At 40.9% G+C, this 19,429-nt stretch overlaps 1 protein-coding gene across 1 annotated transcript in view; it reads left to right on the forward strand.

The window, feature by feature from the left end:
- Positions 1 to 720: 720 nt before the first annotated feature.
- RLF (RLF zinc finger) overlaps positions 721 to 19,429 on the forward strand; it is a 42,612-nt gene continuing 23,903 nt past the window's right edge. Inside the window, exons 1-3 of the mRNA XM_035345439.1 lie at positions 721 to 948; positions 5,929 to 6,083; positions 13,133 to 13,214. Of these exons, the coding sequence (XP_035201330.1) occupies positions 736 to 948; positions 5,929 to 6,083; positions 13,133 to 13,214 (450 nt within the window). The 5' untranslated portion in view covers positions 721 to 735. The remainder of the gene's footprint in view (positions 949 to 5,928; positions 6,084 to 13,132; positions 13,215 to 19,429) is intronic.

A 19,429-nucleotide genomic window follows, 5' to 3' on the forward strand; every position in this document is an offset into this window, starting at 1 on the left:
TCCTGGATATTGGCTGGGCATGAGACCCTGAGTTCATCATTCCTAAATTCATCAGTTTTCTGCTTCCAGTGAAGTGCTTTTAAACAGGAATTAAAACAAATACAATCTAGATTTAATCTCGATTAAAAATTTGGCTCTCACCACTGCCCGTTATTATCTTTCAGATAATCTTACCCTGGCATTACCTAGCACTGGGCTACCTGCTTGTGCTGACTCTGGAGCCAGCAGCAGACATTTACAGCTCCTCTCGGCAACCTCCTCCTCTGCAAACGCAGAGGAACGCCAGTGCCCACAGAGCTGCCAGCATACAATGGGCTGGCGTTGCACCCCCATTTCCGAGCGAGAGAGGGAGAAGCGACAGACTAAAGACCACACGGAACGCCCGCACAAGAGACCACTCACGGGGCGGAGCGCGGCGGGGCGGGGCGAGCTACGTGAACGCCTCAGGACGCGCGGCCCCGCCCCACGCGCGGGAGCCAGAGGCGCGCGGAAAGCCCGGCGATACTCCCTCCTCTCCTCTCCTCTCCTCTCCTCTCCCCTCCCCTCCCCTCCCCTCCCCTCGCCTCGCCTCCCGTCCACCCCCACCCTCAGCGAGCTGAGGCAGGCTCCCGTCGCGGCGTGTGACGTCAATCGATAGGAGGTGTCCCCCCTTATCGCTGCCCCAGATTTCAGATCACGTGGGCGGCGAAGCGCGCGTTTTGTCACGTGAGCGTCACGTGACGCCGTCCCGGGACGATGAGGTCAGTGGATGCGGGTCACGTGATCCTTGCCTACGCGCTGTGGGGCTGGGTGCAGATGGCGGACGCAGAGTCTGAGGCGGCTCCGCGGCCCGAGATGCAGCGGCTCGTGGCGGCGCTCCGCGCCCGCCTCTGGCAGCTGCAGACGGAGCTCTGCGAGCAGGAGGTGTCGGAGGCTTCTTCCCGGTCCTACTGCCGGGGCTTCTGCCAGGTACGGGCCGGGCAGCGGCGGGTCTTGGCGCGGTCCGCAGGCCGCCTGTGGGACTGCGGGCCTTCCGCGCCGCGCGCCCGGCGCTACCTGGGGTGTGAGGTCGCGGGCCCTGGGGCTCCGCTCGCTTCCCCCGCAGCTGTCGTGGCGCAGCGCGGTGCCCGCGGCGGCGCGCGCTGCTGCCGCCCGGAGATGTGCGCGGTGTGTCTGGGGGCGCCCCGATGCTGCCGGGGCCGGGCTGGGCCGTTGGGTCGGGAGAGCCTCCGCGGTTGGGCTCTGGCAGCGCTTTGGGCCTGGGCAGTTTGTAGAGCCCTTGGGAGGTCCTTGTGAGTAAGCAAGCTCTCTTGGGCAGCTGGGCCACATGGCGTTTTCTCGGTGCGAGTTTCTTCAGGATTTTATCCTCTTTACTTAGCTTGGCATGGAAACTATCCAGGCTTGGCTGAGCACTCCTTTGGAGCAAGTAGTACTTCATGGTTTATGAAGGCCTGTGTTCAATTTAAATTGCTAAATCTGTTTATGGGTTCCGGTGATCTTGCTTATTATTTTTTTTTATTGCGACTATGAATACTGATATGTAACCATGAGCAATTTCTGAAACAAACCACTAACTTACAGTTACAAAAGAACAAACGCACCTGATTATAGTATTAGTGATGGAGATGACTTATTCATAAATAATTTCAATGGTTAATTAGTTATTGTTTCCCGCACACCATAATTTACTGTGAGCTCTAAGGTTAAATAATTAAGTTGTGTTACAGAGCCTTTCTTTTGAAACTGGAGATACTATGTTCTCAAAAAAAAAATCATGATCTAGTTTTTCCACGCCTTAGTTGATACAGCCATTTGACATCTCTTTCTGAGTACTGAATAGGAAAATCAGATGCTATTTGTAACCAAAAACTTTACTGGTGCATTAGAGAGTGATAGTGTTCCATTTTTACATCCATAGGTTGTATACTTTGCCATACTCTTCTTTTGGGAGAATGTTTAGCCTATTGTTTATCATGCAACACAAAGGTTTGTTAGGTTTTGGAATTCTTGCTTTGCAAACTGCAGGATGCTGCTTGTGCCTACTGCTGTGTGTCTCCTGTGTCAGGTATACTTTTAAGATTTCTGACCTTGCATTTATATGATACTCTATAATGTGTTACTTCTTTTTTGTTTCAGGCTTTGCTAAAATTATCTTCAATACTATTTATTACATCAGAGTATTGAAACAAATATTTGGCAAACGCTGGGCACAGGTTGTCAAGATGATCAACACATATAGATATCTTGTAACCCAGATGAGGTTGACTGGTGTAGATGAAGCTGTACAGGCACTGGATCAATGGAATAAGATTATAATGCTGGCTTTTGTAATTAAAAATACCTATAGAAAAGTGCACTTCTTTAGGTCTTTGTACTATTATTGAATGGTAATCTAACTTCAGAACATCATTATAGTATAGATAAAAATGGAAAAGACTTATCCTTGGGTTGTCATCAGTTTTGAACAGTTTCAATTACGATGATTGTACTTGTGAGAGATCCAGGGGAAAATATGAAATCTAGATTGTCATCCTGCCACTTCACTGAAGTGTGGATTTGTGATGTCACTGTGCAGACAAACTGCTGTAGGTAGAGTATAATTTTACGTCTTGGTTTCTCCTTATAACTGAGGATGCTTGTGGATGTTGCGCAGAGTTCTAGTGATAATTTAAAAAAAAAAAAAAACTAAGGTCTTCTGCCTCTAATTGAAACTTAATACAAAGTTCAGTTGAGCTTTTTAACAGCTTGGAGAGTACCGCTGATATCTTACAATAAGTTTATCATGCTACAGCAGATCTTGCCTAGAGAGAAACTCACTTTCGTTGGTTTAAATATGATTTGGGAATGTAGCTGTGATGAGGGAAGGAAAATAAATATTTTAGGACAAGAGATTTGCCATCCTGCGCGTACATTTGTGTCGTAGTTCTGCAGGGTGCTGTGGAAGTTACTGAGGCTGTCAGAGCACAACACATAAATAGCTTTCTTATGCTTTGAGCTATCTGGATGCTGTTTTGCTACACAGAAATTTGTACTGTCATGTGCTGCTTGCTTTCTGGGAGTGATATTGGATGACTGTTTCCTTGGATACCTGCTTTTTGAGCAAGGGACTAAGGTGTTAGTGTTCAGGATAACACAACAAAGAAACTCACGAAGCCTAAGTAGTGGGTTGGCTCTACAACTTCAACTTTACGTGGTACAAATGTGATGCACTATATGTTCAGATTATAATGAACGTGCCTATTGCTGGAGCTCTGTAAGAGTCAGCTAGTGTGAACAGTTTGTGTGTGTTTGAGGTTGCTCTGTCACAAATATGGAGAACAGTTATCAGTAAGACAGAGCTTATAGGATCTGAAACAATTTCATCTGCACATATGCAGCATCTACTGGCTTTCCAAAATTTTTAAAGGTGACACGGTTGAGGACTGTCAATTGTGATTAGGTATGTTTAGGAAGAGGTTGAATTCTTTTTGTTAAACAGATATTTAAATCAGTAACAAGAAGTTAGGCAACTTGGATATGTTTAAATTAGTTCTGAGCAAGAAATCGGATGCTACACAAAAAATGTGGATAAGCAGATACTCTAGAGTTTGAGGACATAGAAATCAATGCGGTATTGAGGATCTAGGCTGGTCTGTGGATTTTGCTGTAGTTGGTTACATACAGCCCCTGTTTTTCTCACCCCGCTCCCCAGTTAGATGGGCAATTATTGTTGAAGGAGAGAGCACAGAGTAGCTGTGCATTATTAACTGGAGTTCAAATGTTTGAATAATCTCTTTGGATAATATAATCAGGCTGTAAGGCAGTACCTGATATTAAAACTGTTACTTGACTATTTGTTAAGCAAGTGTGTATAGTAAATATTTGACAAGTTAAAACTTTTTCAATTTACTCTTGTGTATGGACTACTGGGAAGAGTCCCCAGTGGACTACTAAAATTTCTAATACCTGTGAAATGACAGAAGAACTTTTAAGGGCTGCTGTGATACAGTTACTGCATTTTGCTTACTTATCAGTACATGAATAATAATGTTCAAAACTATGTATTTTTGAATTTCAAACTATTTAATAAGTCTTTTACCTTGAATCTGTCTTGATTAATGCTGGTTTCAGTGTATATCCATTCAGGGAGAGCTTTCTCGTGATTGGCTACTCAAAGAACTAGCTAATTCTAGCTGATAAAGATAAGATTGCATTTAAGGAAGTGTACAGTGTTTTCTAGCAAAATTTATGTAATTTTTAGAAACATTCTACCCCATTTTACTGTCTGCATATGATCTAAATGTCTATCAAAATTTTCAAGTACTAAATTGAGATTTTTTTAAATTGGGTGTATTTTTAGGAAAGTGCAGAGATTGCTATATTCTATTTCGGCAGTCACTATAATGATAGGCTTGCTACTGAGTTTACTAAATAGATGATTTAACAATAGACATCAATTACTTGAGTATCTCAAGGGATCATAGCTTGACGGTCTTCGTAACTTAATGCTTTACATGTGTTATATGTAACTTGTCATGTTACCTAATCCTTTACAAGTTTGTTAGTGAAGCACTTAGACTGGTAACAAACTACTAGTAGTATGTTGCTTCTGTTAATGAGCTTTATGTGGTGTTTAAGGATGGTTTCTGTAAACTTTGAGTCCTCCAATCCCCCACCTCTTTAAAATTATTACTAATGTGGGTTTGGATAGTTTGTACCTTTTATTCATTTAGGAGTTACATTACTGAATTCTAGGGTATTAATCTGCAAAACAGTCCTGATTTTTTTTAATGATTCCTAGATAGTAATTTATAGACTTTTTCATTAAAGATCACACATGGTTGTGCCATTTTTTTTCTACCCTAGGAGTAGTGCTATATAGTTAGATCACTGACAGGTACTGGATAGTCAAAAAAAAAAGAAAAAAAGTAGCATTTAGCCAGCTGCTTATTTCTTGCTGCTTTGAAAGCTTGTCTGTTACAATGACTACATGTAATTTTAGTAAGTTCACTGTTAAGTAGTGTCCTCCTTCTAATCATCATCTGATATAATTAAATATTTGTTCAAGGTTTTAAAACAAATTGATTGGTTGTTTCAGAGGCCGAGCTTGAAATGATACAGTGGGGGCTGATATTACTTGATCATAGTCATGACAATTTGGCTTGTATCAAACTACACCATGCAGCACTCTGAACTTTTTCCATACAATCTTGGCCCTAATAGTTCCAAAAACAGTCTTTTTGCCTTTTTTTCTTAATTGCAGCTAGCCTTAATTTGCACCTGGTTTAAGTTAGGGAGGGTACAAGGTGAAAGATGAATTGTAATGGGTAAGAACACGAGCTAAATAGTCTGGAGTTAAAGGGTGGCATGCCTACAGAGAAAGGCTGTTACTTGTGAAACAAGCTATTAGTAGAGCTTTGCTGTCCTTGGTCCAGTGTCTTGCCTGCTCTCAATATTACTTTATAACTGGCAAGAAAATAACATGGTGGTGATTGAAATTTTAAAAAGGTGGGGAGGTATCATCCCTCTGCTAATTTTTTTTAAGCGTATATTTCTTGAAACTGGCTGGATTTTAGTTTACTTCTTCAAAACTGCCTGGGTAGGGTAGGATTGCTCTGGTCAAGTACTAAAATCAAGGGTAATTTTGCATTTGGAAAATGACTGTGTAACAGTATAATCTAGATTCCATATTTATTTTCTAATGTTTGTTGTAAGGGTATCCTTAAAATGGTACAGCTGAGATCATGTTCTTAATTGCCTATTTTCTTCTGCATTCTCATTTGTAATAAAGACACAAGTGTTCCAGATGTGGTTCTGTCTTCATGGCAGTTGTACAAAAGAGCCCTCCGTTACAGTATAAACTTCTCAGTTCCAGAGTTCTTCTGTTGTCTATTGTCAATTGCATATTGATGTTTGTATTTTAGGTAAGTTTATTATGAGAACTTTTAATGATAACTCATTTTCTTTCAGACGCTACTTCAGTATGCTGGCAGTCGGGGTGCATCGGAACATGTTTTACCTTTTTTGGAAGTATATCGAATCTCCATCCAAAGCTTTGCTAATGCACGACCTTACTTGACTACAGAATGTGAAGATGTTCTTTTGGTACTTGGCAGGCTAGTGCTGTAAGTGTTAAGTTGGTATACTAATGCTTTAAAATAAACGTATATATACAGAACTGTACTTTACAAATGAATCGGCAAGTTGATAAAATATGGAATAATACTTAATTTGACAATGTGTTTAAGTTTTATTGTCTAGTAAATATCTTTAGTGTTTTTTTAATCATTCTACAAAACTGTACCAAAGCATTTTGTAAACTAACTTGAACAAGTGGTAAGGCTTTGTTCTTCTGTACTTGCATAAATATTATGGTATTGGAAAGACTCTGTCCCATTGTAAATGTTCTGAAAATTACTTTTTTTAATAGAAAAAGCTTAGTCTAGTCCACTAAACATAAGTTTTAATGTTAGAGCTTCATGCGTGTATTAATAAACCTGCATTGCTTGCTCTGCAATTGCTTCCTGCGTGTGTCCTCTCACCTGTAATGCAAAGTAGTTCTGAGCAGGCCCCTTTCTGAAAACAATAAGCTGTTTTGTATTTATGACAGACTAAGTTGGACATGTGGGCTGTTGCTGTGGGGTAGCCAAATGTAATTTAACCTGAGTTCTCTGAGTGCCTATAGACAGACGATTTAAAGCAGAATGATTATTCGATCAAAGAGAACTGTTTTACTTTCTTTTTGCGGTCCATCAGCAAAGTTGGAGTACCTTGTACTTCCTTGTAGCTGGTTTTAAATGTAGAGATGCTATTCGTGATTGTAAAAAGTGTAGCATAAGGTCGTTCAAAAATCATCAGTTAGCCTTGTCAGACCCTCCGTGGTAAGATTTCATTCAAAGGCAGGAAGGTGAAGACCCAGAACCTTGACTATAACGATAATAGTATAGCAGTAATTCTGTCACAGTCTTTCAGTGAGTTAATTTTTCTCTTATCAGTAGCTGGTCTGCTTTGTGATTTGAAGTCCAGTGTTCTTTTTGAGAAGGAGTTTGCAATTAACTCCTTGATCATACACTTGTTTTGTAACATACTAACTTCATTTATGTCTGTATTTCATAACCAGGTATCTTCCTATAATGCCTAGCTTTTTTTTTTTTTCCCAGAGTGAAGAGAAGATGTGAACTAGAAGTGATAGATGTGTTTTTTTTTTCTTCTGCCAATGAGAGAAAATGCATGAAATAAAAAAAAATGGAATTTGGAGGCTTACACTGCTAAATCACTTAGCTGGTACCCAATACACATTTTTTTGCAAAATACCTTGATTGTTTTTGCAGACTGTCCCTTTATAGATAGTGTTCTCATCTTATTGTATTATTAATAATTAGCTTGTGTATTCTTTAGGTTCCTATTCTAATTTTAAAAGTTTGTCTTTTGCTATCTTTGTATGTGGAGTAATTCATGCTGGAGTAGTTTCTATGTGTTTTGTTTTTTTTGGGGGGTGGGGGGGGTATGTGGCAGGAATCCTAGTTCTGTGTCAGAACTGCTTAACAGAATTGCTTTTCTCTCATTGAAGAAAAGTCAGAACCTTCTGCTTCTGCTGACATGGTTTCTTTCATCTTCCAGTGTAAGGTACTTGTTTGTTGCGGCTTGTATATTGTGGTGGAAGAGAGTAGAGGCTGGAATCGTCCATGTTGTTGCTGTGATTATACTTTAGAGGAATCTAAAGACTGAGAAACTCAATGAGCGAGATCATAGATAGCTAGGTATGCCATTTACCTCATTTTGAGCTCTCCCGTGATATTTATATACATATATATTTCCAAGGGAGTGAGAGAGAAGGTAGGGCAGATTAAAGACAAAAAATCAAGTTCCATGGGGGAGGAAGAATATTAACTGGTTAGGGATGTGAAAGCATATTGTTCTGATGTAAGCAGGAGTTCTGGGAAGCAATTGGGATTACCTTCAGCTGTCATACATACTCTTCAGACTTAAACCCTGAAAATAAATAATACAAGTAAGCTTTCCATTTTAAAACAAAAGTGCTGTACTTACTATTGAAATCTTCCTTCCATTCCAACATCCATCCTGGGTGAGGGAAAATAACATCTTCCTCCTGACATCCTTTTCAGCTGGGTGAGCCAGCAGTGGCAAAACTGTGGCTTTCTGTGCCACTTGACCAGCTCAGCTGTGTGTTCAGAGTAAGTGATGGGGGGCTTCTACATAATGTAGAAACTATGCCTCCCATAAGAAATATGATGCTGATGCTGTGTGAGAACTTGGTCTGTCGTCTAACCTTAGGATACACAGGACAAGCTTGGAGTGGTAACTGCTCTTGTGGTGTGCAGATTTGTTAAATGTTGCAGATGCGTTAAATAATTGAGAAGGAATGTTCTTGGTCATGGCTGTGAAGGAACTTGGGTCAAGTAGAACTCAGACTGCTTGTTTCCACAGCTGTAAAGAACAACATGTTTCTACCCCTGACACTCTCAAACACTGTAGTGTACTCTACTTTTTTTCATGATTGCTGTGAAGGCATTGGTTTGAAAGGGAGTTCACCATTTCCACATCTTCAAAAAGGTTTTTTATATATTTTTTTTCTGCTCTAAGTAGTAAAATGGGAGTTGATCAGACCAGTGAGTCTAATACATATTGCTCCCAGAAGGGAAGTCCTTGCTTCTCATAATACCTCAGTGAGGAGTCACATATGATAGTCATATCTTTGTATATTTAACAGAGCATTTCTAATTAACTGTTGTAATCTAATTCATGAACTGAAATTCATCACTCTGCTCTCTGGCATTAAGAGTTAAAAAAAGCTCTCAACAAATGCAGGATAGCTTCTGGCTACAGGTGAACTAGTACTGCTGATAATCTGATGAATAGTCATCTTTTTAACTCTAAGCAGCTTGAGATAAGAGAAGTTTCCTAATACAATTTAAAGATGAACACAATTCTGAAAGCTTCCAAAGTATTTTTTTAAATTGCTCTTTAAATTCTTTAAATTTAAATAAGTGAATGAGGTATAAAAGTGGTTGCAGAATAATTGTTTACATATAATAGGTTTGTTGTTTTTTTTGTCTAGCTATTCTTTCCAGAATAAAGAAAGTGAAATCAAGGAGAGTTTTGACTTAAAAGATATTCTGAAGTTGAATGTTAGAGACAGATGCTTTTTTAATACCAGAAACATTCAGGTACCCGTTAATGTTTATTTACAATAATTGTGATTAAATTTTGGAATTAATTTACATGTAGGTAGATACTGTGGTGGTGCTCGCAGAGTAAGGTAGGAAGGCTTGACTTCGTGAAGTGATCCTGGTCTTTTGATTTGTGGTCTTAGTTATGATACCTAAAATGTGGTCTTAGTTATGATACCTAAATTCCATTAAGATGCATGTAGTGTATTTACATGGCAGGGTTTTGGTAGCGGGGGGCTGCAGGGGTAACTGTGCGAAGAATCCAGAAGCTGCCCCCTGTTAGACAGGGGCCATTTTCCACAGGCTCCAATGGGTCCCTGTCCCCACAGCTGGCCAGAGCTGAGTCAATAAGTGATGTCAGCAGCGAGGGGAGTGAGGAACAGCCCTGCAGACACCAGGGTCAGTGAAGAAGCAGGGCAGGAGATGCTGAAGTTCCCCTGCAGCCTGTGGAGAGGCCACTGGTGGAGCAGGCTGTCCCCCTACAGCCTATGCGTCCATGGAACAGGTGGATGTGGCCTGGAGGAAGCTGTGGCCTGTGGAGGACTGCTGCCAGAGCAGATTCTGGGCCAGAGATGCAGCCTGTGGAGAGGAGACCATGCCAGGAGCAGGTGACTTGGCAGGAGCTGCTGCCCATGGGGGACCCGTGTTGGAGCAGTTTGCTCCTGATGGATGGACCCTGTGGTACGGACCCATATCTGGAGCAGTTCTTGAGCTGTTGCCTGTGGGCAGCCCCTGCAGGATCCGTTCAGGAAGGACACCATCCTGTGGGAGGGACCCCATGTGGAGCAGGGGCAGAGAGTTGACCGAGAAGGAACAGCAGAGATGTGCTATAGAATGACCGCAACCTCCACTCCCTGTTCCCCTGTGCTGCTCAAGGGGAGAAGGTTGAAGAGGGTGGATGGGTGGAAAGCGTTTCTAGTTTCTTTCCTTTGTTTCTCACTTCCCTAGCTTGCTAGTAATAAGCAATAAATTTTACAAATCTCCCTTCTCTGAGTCTGTTTTGCCTGTCACGATAATTGTTGAGCAATCTCCCTGTCCTTATCTCAACCCTTGAGCCCTTTGCATAGTATTTTCTCCCACTTTGCCTTGGAGGAGGGGGAGTGAGAGAGCAGTTGTGATGAAGCTTGGCTGCCCAGCTGAGTAAAAACACCACAGTGCATCACAGTAAAGACAGATATAGGATTATGGGGATAGAAGAGTACGCTGAAGTGCTGTATAACAAAAACCCTTTTGTACATTATTGGTTAGAAAACATGAAGTTGAGGAGAACCCCCAAGCCCTTGTTTTTTAAAAATGCAAATGAAAAAAAGGTATTTAACCTTTGGTAGAGTAACAAGATGATACCGTGCCTCTGAATTTCAGAGAGTGATGTTAGCTCAGAAGAATGATGCTAGGTTCTTTCTAAAGCCAAAGCTGTTTTGTTCAGTAGCAGTTGATTTCCTCTTTGGGAAGAATGGATGAGAACACAGAAGAGAAATTGCCAAAAATTACTCTGAATGGCCATTCCTCACTTTTGCCACTAAGGAAGGCTGGATGGTCTTTTTCCAGTTGAATGAGAGTCAATTTTTCTAACAAAATATTAAAGACAATCAACTTGATTTTCCGGGGGGGGGGGGCGGAAATCAGAAATCTATAATCAGAATATCCTGGACATTCTTGTGGTTCTGCTGTAAGCTGTTATATGCAGTAGCTGTATTCCTAGAGCTTCAGATTTCTCATGGAGTCACTTCTGAATGAGTCCTTTGTGTTGGGATTGTGAGGTATACTTAGACTCAAAAGATTCCTTGTTTTTTGATTAAACTTAGTCCTGTGTTACTACCTCAGGCAATAATTTTGAGGTATAAATTCAGCCCCCTTGTCTTCATAAACCAACATCTTTCTGTATATACACAGTGCTTTGAAAGACTAGTTTCAGAATCTTTTTCACTGGTCAAGTAGCACCTAAACCTTTAACTGCAAAAGAAAAAGTATGTATATATTTGTAAAACCTTGTTTTGCCTTTTTATTTAACCCTTATATTTTTATATAACCATTACCATGTGTGTATGAAAAAGCAATATTTTAAAGAAAATATTAAATAGTTAAATTAGCGGAAGTAGGCAGGGTAGTTGACTTTTTAATGTCTGAAAATGAGGTGCATATAAAAAGACCTTAAAAGCACATTGACTGTGAGGTCTGCGAATATTTAATGAAATTTATCTCTCTATGATATGCGTGAAAATTGGACATCCCAAGCAATCACATACCTAACAATATTTTTTAAAAAATGCATATGTTAAAATAGAGCTCAGCTCTTGTGAGGCTTGCTATTACAGTTTTTGGTAGTCAAGAAACAGCCACCTGAGTCTAACAGTCTGGACTGGTGAATGAACTCTTATTGCCAGGCTTGACTACAGTGGAAAAATAAGTCACAATTATTTCATAATATTGAGACAAATGATCTTTAGAATATCTGGCAGTTCTGTTGCCCACTTTCTCTTGGGCATAGAAATGACAGGGATTTTAGAGTCTGATTATTTGAATAATTACTGAATGGCAGTGGGGAAGGTTATTCTCTTTTTCTGCCTGTCTGAAAGAGCGTAGAGCTTTTGCAGGTTTAAACTGTTATTTAAAGGAACAGTACTAGGGAGCTGTGAAAGCAAGCTTCTGAAATGTAAAAAAGGTAAACAATATGGTAATAAAGTATTTTTGCATTTGATTTTGTTTACCTTATATCATAGAATCAGAATGGCTTGCTGGCTCATGTTGAGCTCTTCATCCATTAGAACCCCCAAGTCTTTCTCTGCTGGACAGCTCTCAATGAGTTTTTCTTCCAGTCTGTACTCATGTCTGGGATTGCCCCAACCCAGGTGCAGCATCTTGCACTTTGACTTGTTGAACCTCTTTAGGTCCATATGTGCCCGCTTCTCAAGCTTGTCCAGGTTGCTACAGGTTATATGACTGTAGAATGTGGCTGAAAGCTGCTAAGGTACAACATTTTGCAGGTAACTGTTTTTATCAAAAGCCAGAGGAAAGGGGAAAAATCATTGGTTTTGGGTAGTAACCATTTTTGAACTCATGCTTGCTTTGTGGACATCTCTACCTTTTCCCCTTCCTTAAGCTCAGCTCTTACGTCTGTGGGAAGAATGTGTTGTCCTGTTATGTCTTATATTTAATATTTGGGACTGGAGGTTTTGAATAGGAATTAGTCTGAGTTGGAATTATCTTACAATGTAGGTGTACCTTAGAAATTATTCAGTGTATTTGTTATATTTGGAGTCTTAGATTGGTTTTCTTTCTTAATGTTGACGTGAGTTGCAAGAACACTTTAGCTGTATGTCCATCTCATGATATCTCTAGACATAGTGTCATAGTTGATGCACTTAGTTTGAATAGGTCAGTGTTTTGTATGGCAGTTGGTGTTTAGGTAGTTCATATGCCCAGTACAAGGTTAGATTACTTCCCTCCCCCCCCCCCCCCCATTCATGAACAGTATAGACAATAGTGTTCCCATTGCTTTCCCATCTAAAAAAGTGATCAGTGTTCTCTTTATGACATCCCCCAGAAATTAGGAGGATGTACTAAATGCAAACAGTTGTTTCTCTTTTGTTCCTTAAAAGTGATAGCATTAGCCTGATGGTTTAAATGAAGGAATATTAAGTAGGTCTCACTTTCTCCTCTTCCTGTTTTGGAAGAGCAGAAATAGTAAACAATCCTGAGCTATATTGAACAGACTTTATTTGGATACAGGACTGGAAGCGATCTTACCCTAGCGAGACTGTGCACAGTAAAAAGAAGTGTTTTTTGAAAAGTAGTACTGTTTGCTATGGCACCTGATGCCTGATTCTGCAGTTGTTGCTGGCTTTTAACTGATTTGTGCAGCCAAAAATATTTGCTGCTGTCACTTCTTATCTGAATGTCAAGTAACATGTGCCACAAATGTTATTTATCATAAAAACAGAATTTGTTCAGGTAGCTTGCTTACTTGCCTCTTACTTTTTCAGGAGTTGTTTTGAGCTACTGCTTTCAATTCCTGAAAGTGAATTGCCACACGAGGTGTGGCTAGGATTCCATCAGTCTATACAGGTAAGTGTTCTAGATTTTTTTTTCCTATTTTGTGTGTGTGTGTATATATATGTATTTAGTTTTTAGATCCATATTCAATCTTTATTCAAGTTTAGTATCAAATATTTTAAGAAGAAACACATACAGCACACTATCTATGTTGATACCGTTTAGCATGCAATCTGAGATGTATGTAGAGATATCCTCTGAAACTAAAAGAATAGCTGACTACAGTGAAATTTTTGGCAAGTGCTGACTCTGAGCCCAGCTGCCAGCTGATATACTGAAAGTTTCCAGTCCAGGTGCAGTAATTAATGGGTGCCCCAGAGACACTACTGGGGGGACTGATGAGGCTATACATACATATATGTTGACTGATTGACTATCACCATGTGCGACATGAAAGGAGGTTCCCTGAGATGATTGCCTGAGTTGACTAAAGTGACTGACTGCACTGATCTTCATACTTCCCTTAGAAATAAAAATCAAAGGGCTTTCTGAGATGGCCACTATTATCCGCAGTTGTTAGTGGACTTATGCATGGTAACATTATAGACAGTAAGACCTGAAACAAGGAAAGCTGTGGATTTTTAGGTCTTTTTTTTTTTTTTTTAAATAAAATCAGCTCCTGTTTTGATGTCTCTTCTGCCACTCCCCTGAATTCCACTTGTTCTACATTGTGCTTTTCTTGATAGCAAAAATCTAAATGGCCAGGCTATTTGCAACAGCAGTATTAGCGGCCTTGGGTTGACTAGCAAATTTGTAACTACACAGTAGCAACTACAACAAGAGAATCATAGTAAATCTTGATTCGTTTAATGGTTTGTATGAGAGCACTAGATGGAGTAATGTAACAGCTCTGAAGTACTGTTTTGAAGACTAAAGACTGCAAAAGCTTTTGTGATGATGAGTGGAAAGTTAGTGTCTATACCTGATCTGAGATTAAAATATTAGGATGGATCTGTAATCCAACTGTTTCTTAGTAGTGTGTCTTCTAAGGTGGTAGTGAAACAAGCTAATTACACTACTGTTCCTACACTGGAATGAAAATAGTTACGGTAGACTTTGTAGGAGGAAGAGATGTTTTCAAGGCTTCAGTCCGAAAGTACTTAAATGTCTGCAAAGACTTCAGCTCCTTATGGAGCTGAAAGATAGAAATCATAGAATGGCTTGGCTTGGAGGAGACCTCAAAGATCATCTAGTCCCAACCCCTCTGCCATGGGCAGGGGTGCCACCCTGCCACCCAGATCAGGTTGCTCAGTGCCTCATCCAACCTGGCCTTGAACACCTCCAAGAATGGGGATCCACAGCCTCTCTGGGCAACCTGTTCCAGTGCCTCACCACCCTCTGAGTGAAGAATTTCCTCCTAACATCTAATCTAAATCTCCCCTCTTTGGTTTAAAACCATTCCCCCTTGTCCTGTCATTATCTGACTGGGCAAGGAGTCGCTCTCCATCTTTTTTTATAAATCCCCCTTTAAGTACTGAAAAGCCACAGTGAGGTCACCCCAGAGCCTTTACTTCTTCAGGCTGAACAGCCCCAGCTCTCTCAGCCTTTCTTCATAGGAGAGGTGCTCCAGCTCCTTGATCATCTTTGTGGCCCTCCTCTGGACCTGCTCTAACAGTCCCACATCCTCCTTGTGCTGGTGGCCCCAGACCTGGGTGCAAAGTGGGGCCTCACAAGGGCAGAGCAGAGGGGGACAATCACCTTCCTCAACCTGCTAGCTACTCCTCTTTTGATGCAGCCCAGGACACAATTGGCCTTCTGGGCAGCAGGCGTGCACTGCTGGCTCATGTTGAGCTCTTCATCCACTAGAACTCCCAGGTGTTTCTCTGCAAGGCTGTTCTCAATGAGTTCTTCTCGTTGCTATGTTTATACCAACAGGCCTGCCAGGACCAGGCGTTGCAGCTAGTGTCTGTTAATCCTAACTGATGAAATTAGAAGCTAGTATTCTCCACAAAGACTTTGGCGTTTGGAAGAGAGTGAAACTAAACCTTGAAGCATTCCTTGTGTGGACCTTAGCATAAGACCTTTTGCCCCTATGACTCAATATTTCCTTGGTCCTTGAGACTTGCGTGCTGCTGCAGTAGTTCTGAAGATGCTGATGTAGAGGTTCTGAAGGAGCTTCTACTTCTTGTTTTAACTGCAGTCAGGGAAATCGCAAGTGCAGAAACTCTTCAGTAGAATGAAAATGAATAAACCTGGTACTTCAAACTGAGAGAAACAGACCAGTAGAGCTGTGTAGTTTTGCCTGTAGCAGAAGGAGATGGAGGTGGTCTGTGACTGGTGATTTTAGGTGTGGACAGAACTCCTTTTCCTGAAATGCTATGGAATATTTAGGGTCATGGCAACATTAAAAACAGTTGGTAGGGCCACATACATAGTAGTAGAAAGAAGTGTGGTAGATAGAGTTTAAATCCCAAGGCTTTATCAGTGTTTATTGGTGTCTTCTCTTTTGAGTGCTAATGCTTTAAGTCATGAGATTCTCCTTCTGGCTGCTGTAGTTCATAGTGAAGATGTGTGAGACATCTTCAATGTCTGAGACACACATTGCAGCACCCCAAAAGTAATTTTGGAGGTACATCGGTTTATTTTGACAATATTGAGTTATGCCATCTATTATACTTAGTCCACAGTTATTAGCTATGATGTTGCAGAGGATAGGTTTGCTCTTGGTCCATTTGCTTATGAGAAGGCCGTAAATAAGGTTGGTCAGGAGAGGTTTGTCTTGTGTTAGGGCTGGTGGAAGAGGCTTGAAATTTACTATTTCCAAGGTAACGCTTTGCATCTGTAGAATCTTAGATTAGGGAAGTTGAGGAGCAAGCTTGCCATACACTAAAGTGAGCCTAGTAAGTTTGTAACTGATGGCCTAGAATCAAAACAAGATGTACTCTCATATTCAGAGTGTGGGAGGGCAAATAAAAGCTTTTCTCTGTTACAGCAGAAGTATAAAGCAGTTCTAAGAATTGTGAGCTTTCGACTAGTAATTTTTAGAGGGAGGGATCTGCAAGAAGAATTTTTGTTTCCAAGCAGAGTAAGTTTTAAGGTGTATTTATGTGCATTTTCAGATTTCTGAAGCAAGTGATCAAACTTCAATATTTCTGTCAACAGAAGGGAGACTGGTAGTCAGGACTTTCTTGAGGTTAAATATGTTGGAAGCAAACTAGTACATTCCAGGGCTAGGGTGACACAGGAGGAGATCTTTCACGTCAACTTTTAGAAGTAACAGAAAATTCAAGATGTGTAGCTACTAGGTGTGGTAATATACTTGGCTTTTTTATTGAGTTTTTGAAACTCTGGCTTCAGAATTAAATGCTTACCTAATGTTCCCATGGTTAAGATATTGGGCAACATTTGTGAAACATGTTAGTACTCTGAAACCCAGACCTTGCTGAAGAAGTCTGTGCGTTCTCACAAAATGGTACTTCTGATGAAATTTTGAAGTAGCACTCCAGCAGGAACTTGAGAACAAGTACACCAAAAATCACTTTCAGGCTGTCACATTAGAACTTGTAGGGTCACAGCCCATGACTGTGTACATGTGCTAATCTCTAGGCAAATCCAGTAGCAAAGTAGCACAAAGCTGACATGCTAGGACATGCCTCAGATCAGTATACGTTAATTTTCTTATTTTTTCCCTGACAAAAAGGGTGGGTGTGGCTAATGAGGGATGTAACTCCGAATTTTCTATGGTGGTTTCACCAGCTGGCAGACAGCTGTGTTCTTTGGATCTGACCGCAGTTACTGTTGCGCTCTAACAATCTACACAGGTAGTGAGAGTCTGTGAAACTTTCGCAGGAGTGAAAAAGGTAAAGCCCTAGGTTTCAAAGCAGCAAGGTGTAGGGGCTGTCCTCAAGCTGCAAATGGAATCAGTTATGTCCAGCCTAAAAAGCTATCAAAAGTTTTATTTCGTGTCTGAACGTGTTCTTCCATTCTAAATAACAGTAGCTATGCCCTGCCGTCCCCCATGAGTCCAATTTCCCTTGCTTCTAGGAAAAATCAGAGGCAACCTGTGATCTGCAATATATGAGCTTGCATAGCAGAAGTCTCAACATGGATTTTAAATAGTGACAGCGGTCAAAAGGATGTGAACACAAATGTGCTTTAAAATAAGTCTAAAAAGATTGGAGAGTTGCAACAGGGCCATTGATGTAAGTAATCTGGGTAGGGGGAGAAGTGTGAGAATGTGAGAAGTACTGTGGGGATGGATGTAATCTGACCAGTTGAAGAAGATGAAGTTAAAGATGGCATTGGGAGAACAAATATATTACTAGTAGGAATGGAATATGGATTGTGGATCTAGGTTCTTCTCAAGCCTTCTCAAGAGTGTAAATGCTTTCTTTAGAAAAGATGTATATAGAGGATAAGCTTAAAACTAAAACTTTTGTCACACTACAGTAGTTGCTGATCTCTTCAAATTGCTAGGGTTTAACAATCCAGTCTCATACTGTTCCAAGGATTGAAATTTAATACAGTGGCACTGAAACTTAAATAATCTTCATAACTGAGATCTGCTAGCTCTGTCTTGCATCCTGAAGCCCTCATACAAGGGAAGAGTTGCTGTTGGAAAAACAGTCTATTTACATTGGTTGTCTGGATTGTCATAAATTGGATAACATCACAGAATTGTAGGGGTTGGAAGGGACCTTGAAAGACCATCGGGTCCAACCCCCCTGCCAAAGCAGATTCCTCAGAGAAGGCTGCCGAGGTAGGTGTCCAGACAGGCCTTGAATATCTCCAGAGAAGGAGACTTCACAACCTCCCTGGGCAGCCTGTTCCAGTGTTCCGTCACCCTCACTGTGAAGAAGTTCTTTCGCATGTTGGTGCGGAACTTCCTGTGCTCCATTTTGTGGCCATTGCCCCTTGTCCTGTCCCCACAAACCACTGTAAAGAAGTTGGCCAAATCCCTTTGTCTACCACACCTCAGGTATTTATACACATTGATGAGGTCCCCTCTCAGTCGTCTTTTCTCCAGGCTGAACAGACCCAGGTTTCTCAACCTTTCCTCATAGGGAAGATGTTCCAGGCCCCGTATCATCTTTGTGGCCCTCTGCTGGATTCTTTCCAGGAGATCCTTGTCTTTTTTGTACCTTTTTTGTCTTACGTTACTTAAAAATAAATAACATCCTCCCTGTGGAGCTCTTTCTACTGAATTTGGTTTCCTGGTCCAAATTGTGATGGAAAGAAAGACTTGAGAGGAAGAACATCTGTGTGAGCATTATAATTGCTTTGGTAATGTTTCCATATGCTTAAATACGTCCTGAAACCTGTGTGTGCTGTAGCTCTTTTTTAGGCTTAGTGCTGTTGGTTAAGAGTAGTTTGGGCTTTGGTTTGGAGCATGTAGTCACTTGATACTTCAGGGTGTAGCTGTGACTCTGAAATGGTTTTGTGTTGTTGTTTTTTCTTTGACCTAGTGAGTGAAATATCAGGCTTAGGGACAGAAATAAATTGTTGTAAACATTATACTTGACTATACTTGTATTTGCAAATTAGCACCAACTCTACTACTGCTATCAACAACAGATTTTTGAAATAGTCTCACAGACAGCTGCCTTGCTTGTTAGCTTAGAGTAATTTTTAGAAGTAGCTTAGCCTTTAGTAATGGACTTTAATTAGCAAATATGCAAGGAGGTGAGAACTGGAACACAGTTACAGCGGTTACCTGAAAAAAATCAAACATTGCAACAGTATCCATAGAAAATCTTCAGTCTTGTTAAGGAAGACAAGGTTGCTATCACAGCTGATCAAATGTTGCATTCAGCTATGAGACTTCTAATTTTGGTGCCCCTAGAGACTGGAAATCTGTACTGTAGTTCTGGGTTTGGAAAAAACTCTTTTCACTCACTTCTGATGTTAGTTTGTTTTTTCTTGTAAACAGAGAGGTATAGGGTGGAAGCAGTGTCTCCTTAGTGTGCTTTAGTACATCTAGTAAATGCCCTGAATATGCAGCCCTGTGAAGGTGTCTATTGTGAATGGGTAATGGGACAGATGGATGTGGAAGGGAGCTCAGGTTACTTGATTCACCTACCCGCTCAGAGTAGGACTATTTTGAGTCAGGTTGCTGAGGGTCCTGCCCCCACTATTCTTTAACATCTCTAAGAATTCAAACACCGAAACATTGCATCAAGCACACAATTTATCAGGATTTCCTCATTATGCAACTGTTCTATTCTCTTACCATACATGAAGAGTCCAGTTCCATCCACCTGCTGGGCAGTATAGCAAAGACAACAATA

Source organism: Oxyura jamaicensis, chromosome 23 (genome assembly GCF_011077185.1).
Source record: "Oxyura jamaicensis isolate SHBP4307 breed ruddy duck chromosome 23, BPBGC_Ojam_1.0, whole genome shotgun sequence".
NCBI classification, from domain to species: domain Eukaryota; kingdom Metazoa; phylum Chordata; class Aves; order Anseriformes; family Anatidae; genus Oxyura; species Oxyura jamaicensis.